The sequence below is a fragment of the Dipodomys merriami genome, unplaced genomic scaffold (genome assembly GCF_024711535.1).
Source record: "Dipodomys merriami isolate MVZ:Mamm:240054 unplaced genomic scaffold, mDipMer1.0.p SCAF_328, whole genome shotgun sequence".
NCBI classification, from domain to species: domain Eukaryota; kingdom Metazoa; phylum Chordata; class Mammalia; order Rodentia; family Heteromyidae; genus Dipodomys; species Dipodomys merriami.
The window spans coordinates 324,166-332,333 of NW_027204804.1; the positions used below are offsets into that span (position 1 = coordinate 324,166).

An 8,168-nucleotide genomic window follows, 5' to 3' on the forward strand; every position below is an offset into this window, starting at 1 on the left:
CTCAAGTGGTAGAAGCACTAGTCTTGTCAGGTACAGTGCTCAGGCCCAGAGTTCAAGCCTTACAACTGACCAAACCAAACAAAAAACACATGGATCATGCCTATGTGGCTTAGGTTGCCCACCCTTCTGCCTCAGCCTCCTGAGTGCTGGATTTACATGCTTATACCATCATACCTGCTCCTTCGAGTCTTAGAATAATGTATTATATTTCGTTTCCATGACTGTCCCTAGCTCACTAAACGATCATCTCTAGGGAAGGAACAAGAACCTACAGTATATGGATAAACACTTTCTTCTTTCCTTTTCTCCTTTTATTTCTTTCCTGTACTGGTCCTGGGACTTGAACTCGGCCTGGGAACTGACTGTTCTTTAGCTTTTTCACTCTAAGTTGGTGCTCTAATTGAGCCACAGTCCCACTTCCAGCTTTCTGCTAGCTAATTGGAGGTAAGAGTCTCACGAACGTTTCTGCTCAGGTTAGTTTTTGAATGTTGATCCTCAGATCTCAACCTCCAGAGTAGCTAGGATTACAGGCACTGGCATCCAGCCCCAGCTCCAACAGAGTTAAATGAGTCGGAGGAAGTCAGTTTTAGAATTGAGCAGCTGCTATGATCGGATCAGGAAGCTGTGATAAGAGATGTGTGAAAGTTATAAAGGTCATTATTGGCACTCACGGCACGCCCAACCCTGTTAGGTGCTGGGGATAGAGCAAGATTAAAAGGCACGGGCTGCCCTTTAAATTTTCTGTATCTGCATAATTAAATGGGTGAGGAATTCAACAGGAACTGCTGTTTGGGCTGCAGAAGGGTTCTGGGGAGGGGGGCACAGAGCGGGCCCAGGGGCTGACTCTGAAGTCAGACAGCCGGGGGTCCCCGCAAGGGCGAGGAGGATGAGTTTGACGGCTGACGAGAAGTCCTAGAACCCCATCCCTGACTCCTGCCCGAGTGCACGCCCGCTCAGACGCCGGATCTCCTTCTGAGTAGCAATCCACTTTACACCGGTACAGGCACAGGCTTCGCGAGGAGACGCCGCTCGCACGAGGGCCCACTGGAAGGCATCCAGGGCCCGGGCCTACCTCGGGCTGCGGCTCAGGGGCGGCCCGAGGCCTCTCTCTCGGCCAGATCCTCCACAGACGATCCCGAACAACCCGCGCTGCCGGCGGACCCGCCGCCCCGAGGCCAGGACCTCCCCTACGTGCCCGTGATGCGCCCTGCGAGGGACGGTCCCGGCGGCGGACTACGTGACGGACCCTCCGAGCCCCCAGAAGCCGCGGCGAAGGCGGAAACGTGGCCGCCTGCCCCGCCCACGAGGCCTCAGCACCAGCCTCTTCCGCTCCGCACCCGGAAGTCAGTGGACACGACCATAGAAATCCCAGGCTAGAGTGACCCAGTGTCACCCTCCAGGACGACTTCCGCCGGAAGTTGCCTTCCATCCCCAGGTGCCCTTCCTCTGTCGCACGCGCGGGCGCCCGGTATCCAGTACTCGGGTCCCGGGGCCGAGAATGGCCACCATGGCGGCCGCCACTCTGCTGCGCGCGACGCCCCGCTTTAGCGGTGAGAGAGATGGTGGCCCGGAGGTACCTGGAGGACAATGGCGGGCAGCCGAGCTCCAGCCCGCGCTCTAACGCCGCGCCTCTGTCCCGGCAGGTCTCTGCGCCAGTCCCACCCCGTTGCTGCACGGGCTGCTGCGGCCGCTGAGGACCCCGGCCTGGCCCCTCCTGTGTCGGGGCCTGGCGGTGGAAGCCAAGAAGGCCTACGTGCGCGACAAGCCTCACGTGAACGTGGGCACCATCGGCCATGTGGACCACGGCAAGACCACACTGACCGCCGCCATCACCAAAAGTGAGCGACGGTCCGGCCACGCCCCTAGCGCCGCGGGAGCCCGGGCCGGGGGGGGGGGGCGCGGGAGGCTCCCGGGGGCGGGGCCGGCGGAATGCTGGGGACGTTCCGAGTGGTCCCAGGAGGCGGGGCGCTTGGGGGACCGGGGCGATTCCGAAGATGCTGGAGACAGATTCTTCCTGTTATGCATACACTGGGAGACCCTTAAATGGCTTCCTCGGGGAGGCCTCTTGGGCAGGCCCTTAAGACCCTCTGAACACCCCCCGCCTCGCCCCTTACCGGGGCTTAATTTGGAGGGGAGGAGGGACAGCAATAGGCTTTCAACTTCAAAAAGAGTCCAGAGCTTTCTAGGCTGGCATTTTGCCACTTGAAGTACCTCACTTCCAGCTCCGGTACTGGGATTTGAGATCAGGACCTTGCACTTACTAGGGCAGGTGCTTTACTACTTGGGCCGCATTTCTAGCTCCAGACCTGATAAGTGTGTGTGTGTGTGTGTGTGTGTGTGTGTGTGTGTGTGTGTGTGTGTGTGTGTGTGTGTGTGTGTGTGTGCGCACGTGTGCATGCACGCGCACACATGCCAGGACCAAAACTAGGTTTGAACTCAAGGACTTGTGCTCTTGCTTGGCTATTTCACTCAAGGCTGGCACTCTACCATTTGAGCCACACCTCCAGTTCTGTGATAATTCTTTCTGACCCTAAACTATCTCTTGGAAGCTAAGAGATTTTTTTTGGGGGGGGGGTCCGGTCGTGGGGCCTGAACTCAGACTGGGCGCTGTCCCTCAGCTCTTCAGCTCAAGGCCAGCGCTCTACCACTTGGAGCCACAGCACCACTTCCTGCTTTTTTCTTTTTGCTTATGTGGTGCTGAGGAATTGAACCCAGGGCCTCAGGGCATGCAAGGCAAGCGTCTTACCACTGAGCCACCTTCCTAGCCCGGAAGCTAAGAGATTTTAGAGAGAGGCTTTTCAACTTTTTTCCTTTTACATCACTAGTGGGACCTAGGGGTGTGGCCTGAACCCCGCCTCTACCTCTGGTCAGGACCTGAGAGGTGTGTTTTCTTCCCTCCCTTAGTTCTAGCAGAGGGAGGTGGGGCTAAGTTCAAGAAGTATGAGGAGATTGACAATGCCCCAGAAGAGAGAGCTCGGGGCATCACCATCAACGCTGCCCACGTGGAGTATAGCACTGCTACCCGCCATTATGCCCACACAGACTGCCCAGGCCATGCAGATTATGTTAAGGTGAGGGTTGCTGGGAACAGGTACAGAACCTGCTATGGGTCAAGAGTAATTCGGGGGGGGGGGGGGGAGGGTGATGAGATGGCTAGACATGAGATCAAGGACTTGTAGCTGTGGCCAAAATGGGCCTCAGTGTTAGTGTTTAACGGTTCCTCTAGTTAACTAGGTAGATACTGAGCTGAGGAGGTTATTAAGCTAGGGCTCTTTCCTCCCCTTCTCAGAATATGATCACAGGCACTGCACCCTTGGATGGCTGCATCTTGGTAGTGGCAGCAAATGATGGCCCCATGCCCCAGACCCGAGAGCACTTACTACTGGCCAAACAGGTATGAGAGCCTTGGTGGGGGTGGAAAGGAAGGCTGAGGAGCTGCATGACTCTTAGACACCGTCTCTACCTCTCTCCCTCCAATAGATAGGAGTAGAGCATATTGTGGTGTACGTGAACAAGGCAGATGCAGTGCAGGACTCTGAGATGGTGGAGCTTGTGGAGCTGGAGATCCGGGAACTGCTCACCGAGTTTGGCTACAAAGGGGAGGAGACCCCAGTCATCGTAGGCTCTGCTCTCTGTGCCCTTGAGGTGAAGGCAAAGTTGGCAGGACTGCTGCTGATAGTGGGAGGGCAGATGGGCATCCACAGCTGTGCTTCGTGTCTGCACACTAGGAGCACAGTGGAGATTTCAGAGTCCTGACGTTTTCTCCCAACAGCAACGTGACCCTGAGCTAGGAGTGAAGTCCGTGCAGAAGCTGCTGGATGCTGTGGACACTTACATCCCAGTGCCCACCCGGGACCTAGAGAAGCCTTTCTTGTTGCCTGTGGAATCTGTTTACTCTATCCCTGGTGAGAACTGCTTCTTCTCATCCCTCCCCATAGCACAGCCTAGGCAGGGTTCCTAGTGTCCTGTCCTGCTTCCTTCCTTGCAGGCCGGGGCACAGTGGTGACAGGTACATTGGAGCGTGGCATTCTGAAGAAGGGAGATGAATGTGAGCTCCTGGGACACAGCAAGAACATTCATACTGTGGTGACAGGTATAGGAAGCCTTGGGACCCAGAGGCTGGCTTCGGGATCACCTTTCCCCGTGTCGATCCTTGTGCCTTCCCTCTGCCTCCACTTCATGTCTCCTTCCTTTTTCCCTCCCCTCCTAGGCATCGAGATGTTCCACAAGAGCCTGGAGAGGGCAGAGGCAGGGGATAACCTTGGGGCCCTGGTCCGAGGGTTGAAGCGAGAGGACCTGAGGCGTGGCCTGGTAATGGTCAAGCCAGGTTCCATCCAGCCCCACCAGAAGGTGGAGGCACAGGTGAGGGCTTCGGAGGCTGATGGGGAGGGCTGAGCCTGGCTGTCTTCCGGGAAGGGCTGCGAGCCAAGCTCTGCTCTTCTCTCATTGCTCCTCTCCTCCAGGTGTACATCCTCAACAAGGAGGAAGGTGGCCGCCACAAGCCCTTTGTGTCCCACTTCATGCCTGTCATGTTCTCCCTGACTTGGGACATGGCCTGTCGTGTCATCTTGCCTCCTGGGAAGGTACGATGGGTTGAGGGAAAGTGAAGGGGCAGAGACGTGTTCTCCAGAGGAGCTCAACCCAAAGATGTTATCTCCCAAGTGGTTCGTTCTCTCATTGAGTGTGGCGAGGCTAGCTGCTACCAGTGGAGGTAGACTTGGTAGAAGGCAGGCTTTTGACCAGTGGGGTTGGGAGATTGGGTCTTTAGCCAGCCAGCATGCACTAGGCACCAGTGAGGGTGGGAGGCTTAGCTAGCTATACCAGTATTTTTCTGTAGAAATATTCCTTAGGAAAGTTTGGATATAAAAGTCATGAGTGTCCTGTTGAGTTTCATTGAACGTGATGACGGTTCAGAAGTTGGCCTAAAATTTCTCAAGCTTTCCACAAGAATGTATCTTAGAAGCACTTATCACTATTCCATTCCTTTTTTTTTTTTTTTTTTTTTTTTTATACTGGGGATCAAACCCAAGACGTTGCACTTGCCAGGCAAGTGCTTTACCACTAAGCTAGATCCCAACCCAGTGTTCCCATTCTTTGAATGTGCTGTCTGCATGTACCTGGTGGCTGGGGTGGATGATGCTGTCCCCAGATAGAATCAACACCCTGCTGCATTTTCCTTTTCCCTTGCTCATGGCATCTGGGTAGAATGCTAGCACCTGATGGTTTTGCTGGGTCTTCTCTCCCCTCCAGGAGCTTGCCATGCCTGGAGAGGACCTGAAGCTCACCCTAATCTTGCGTCAGCCCATGATCTTGGAGAAAGGCCAGCGTTTCACCCTCCGGGATGGCAACAAGACTATTGGCACTGGCCTTGTCACCGAAACAAAACCTATGACCGATGAAGACAAGAGCATCAAGTGGAGTTGAGGCTGGACTTGTGCTCAGGCTGCTTGAGTTTAGGCAACCCTGGCCAGTTTCTCCCTTTTCCGATGCCCATGTGGCATGGGCTGCAACCCCAGAGTGCAGCTAGACGGACACTTCCCCTGGTCACAAGGGGTGGCCTGCCACGGGCGGTGGGCCAATAAACTGTTCTGTGAATAGTAAGCTGGTTGTTGTCTTGTGTCCTTTGTGTTAACTGGACAGAATGGAGCTGGTGAGAACCTCAAACCGTGGTAATGGAATTTACTTATTTGTGGGTCATGGGGTTTTACTCAGCCTGGGTGCTGTCCCTCAGCTCTTCAGCTTAAGGTGAGCGCTCTACCACAGTGCCACTTCCAGTTTTCTGGTGGTTAATTGGAGAGAAGTCTCATGGGTTTTCCTGCCCAGGCTGGCTTTGACTCCTCAGATCTCAGCCTCCTGAGTAGCTTACAGGTGTGAACCACTAGCACCCAGCAATCCATTTGTGGTACAGGCTGAAAAAGTTTGTTCTCTGCTATCCTCAATGCAAGGGCAGCTTGAAGGAGCCTAGTCCAGTAGTTATGTGTGATTGCCTCACAAAATGTTACAGCAGGGGCTGGGAAGTTGGCTCAGTGGTAGAGTGCTTGCCTCACATGGATGAGGTCCTGGGTTCGATTCTTCAGCACCACGTAAGTAGAAAAAAGCCAGAAGTGGTGCTGTGGCTCTAGTGGTAGAATGCTGGCCTTGAGCTGAAGAGCTGAGGGATGGTGCCCAAGGGGGGTTCAGCTCCCATGACTGACAAAAGATAGAAATTTTTAAAAAGTTATAGCAGGGGCTGGGAGATAGAAATTTTTAAAAAGTTATAGCAGGGGCTGGGAAGGTGGCTCAGTGGTAGATGCTTGCCTTGAATGCATGAGGCCCTGGGTTCAATTCTTCAGCACCACTTAAGCAGAAAAAGCTGGAAGTGGGGCTATGGCTCAAGTGGTAGAGCGTTAGTCTTCAGCTGAAGAGCAGAGGGACAGCGCCCAGGCCGAGTTCAGGCCCCATGACCAACAACAGTTACAGCAGCAATATAACTACTCATTTCTCCTCTCCAGTAGTCCCTACTAGTTCATGTCTAGATCCCTGCTCATTTCTCAACTCGGCACCCAAGTACTTGCTCACACACCTTCAGCCATTAAGTTCAGCCATTAAGTTGTGCTAATGTGGACTTGACAAGTGATTGCCACGTTTCTAAGCACAGGAATAAGGACACCTGGTTTCAAGGCAGGGTTGTAGTATAGCACGGCTGTGGTGCATTTACCCCGTGTGCCTGAGGTTTCATCCTCAGCATGGGGGGCAGGTGGGAGGGAGAAAGTTCTATTTTTCTCAGTATCTACTAAGATTGAGAAAAAGACTATCAAATATGCAGGGAGTGAAATATTGAGACTTAGGAACCTAGACAAGCTAGCCGAGTATAAACAAGGGCAACTCAGCAAAGAATTAGTGGGTGGCCCTTGAGACTGCGTCCTGGCATACCCAGAACTGCCCGGGAGCTGCTTTGTGAAACAAAACCCTATTGGACTCTCCAGTAGAGGGAGAGCAGAAAAGGTGCATGTGAGAACCTGAGGAAAGTGCCACCCAATGGCAGGGCAGGTTTGGTTTACCTTCCTAAGTGGTCAAGGCAAAGATGAAGTTTCATGGGGAAGATTCCTGACTTGGTAAAGGCTGAATTTCCCTCCAACTTGAGATCCTGCCCCAAAGTGATGAACTACTCAGCAGCACCTACCGGCACCTTCATCTGCAGCTCCCGCTTGGGAATCTCTCCAGCCCCATCAAGTATTTTTACTACAACCCCGCCCACATAAAGCCCCTTCACTTAATAAACTGACCACATGCCTGCCAAGTGCCAGAGCTTCACATCCTGGAAATTCTTCCCCAATTAAGGAACCCTTATGTCCACCCTCAGACTATGGGTCCAGAAGAAAATAGCTTAGCAGCCCCACTTTCCATGTTACTGGATAAGCAAGCCAGGAACATTCCCCTGTCCCTTGAAAACACCTGTATAGCCAGGTGCCAGTGGCTCATGCCTGTAATCCTAGCTACTCAAGAGACTGAGATCTGAAGATCTTGGTTCAAAGCCAGCCTGGGCAGGAAAGTCCATGAGACTCTGATCTCCAATAAACCACTAGAAAACTGGATGTGGTGCTGTGGCTCAAGTGGTAGAGTGCTCGCCTTGAGCTAAAGAGAACAGGGACAGTACCCAAGCTGAGTTCAAGCCCCACGACTAACAAAACAAAAACACCTGTGTAAGCCAGGCACCAGTGGCTCTCGCTTGTAATTCTAGCTACTCAGGAGGCTGAGATCTGAAGATCACGGTTCAAAGCCAGCCTGGGCAGGAAAGTCCATGAGACTCATCTCCAATAAACCACTAGAAAACCAGAAGTGGCGCTGTGGCTCAAGCAGTAGAGCGCTTACCTTGAGCTGAAGAGCGCAGGGACAGCGCCCAAGACCAGAGTTCAAGCCCCACGACCAACCAAAATACAAAAAACAAAAAAAACCACCTGTATAGCTACACAAGCGAGGTAATCTTCTCAGAAACCTATGCTTCAATATTGTAGGTCCCTGGATGGGAATGTAGTTTAGTGCTAAGAGTGCTTGCCTAGCACACATGAGGCCCTGGGTTTGATTCTTCAGTACCACACACAGAAAAAGCCCAAAGTGGTGCTGTGGCTCAAATGGTAGAGCACTAGTTTTGAACAAAAGCAGCTCAGGGACAGCGACCAGCCCGAGTT

General features: G+C 53.4%; 1 protein-coding gene across 1 annotated transcript; it reads left to right on the forward strand.

Annotated features, from left to right (window-relative positions):
* The first annotated feature begins 1,427 nt into the window (after positions 1-1,427).
* On the forward strand, positions 1,428-5,601 carry LOC138841709 (elongation factor Tu, mitochondrial-like). The gene is made up of 10 exons (XM_070042499.1): positions 1,428-1,550; positions 1,644-1,838; positions 2,905-3,071; positions 3,290-3,394; positions 3,481-3,645; positions 3,773-3,905; positions 3,989-4,093; positions 4,211-4,362; positions 4,464-4,583; positions 5,251-5,601. The coding sequence occupies exons 1-10, from the start codon at positions 1,499-1,501 to the stop codon at positions 5,422-5,424; spliced, it is 1,368 nt and encodes a 455-aa protein (XP_069898600.1). The 5' UTR covers positions 1,428-1,498; the 3' UTR covers positions 5,425-5,601.
* The last annotated feature ends 2,567 nt before the right edge of the window (positions 5,602-8,168 follow it).

Bases quoted from the DNA above. Each gene is read 5' to 3' on its own strand.
- LOC138841709 (XM_070042499.1), top strand. From the start codon at position 1,499: ATGGCCACCATGGCGGCCGCCACTCTGCTGCGCGCGACGCCCCGCTTT. The intron at 4,363-4,463 runs GTGAGGGCTTCG...CCTCTCCTCCAG, and splicing joins ACCAGAAGGTGGAGGCACAG to GTGTACATCCTCAACAAGGA. The intron at 4,584-5,250 runs GTACGATGGGTT...TCTCCCCTCCAG, and splicing joins TCATCTTGCCTCCTGGGAAG to GAGCTTGCCATGCCTGGAGA.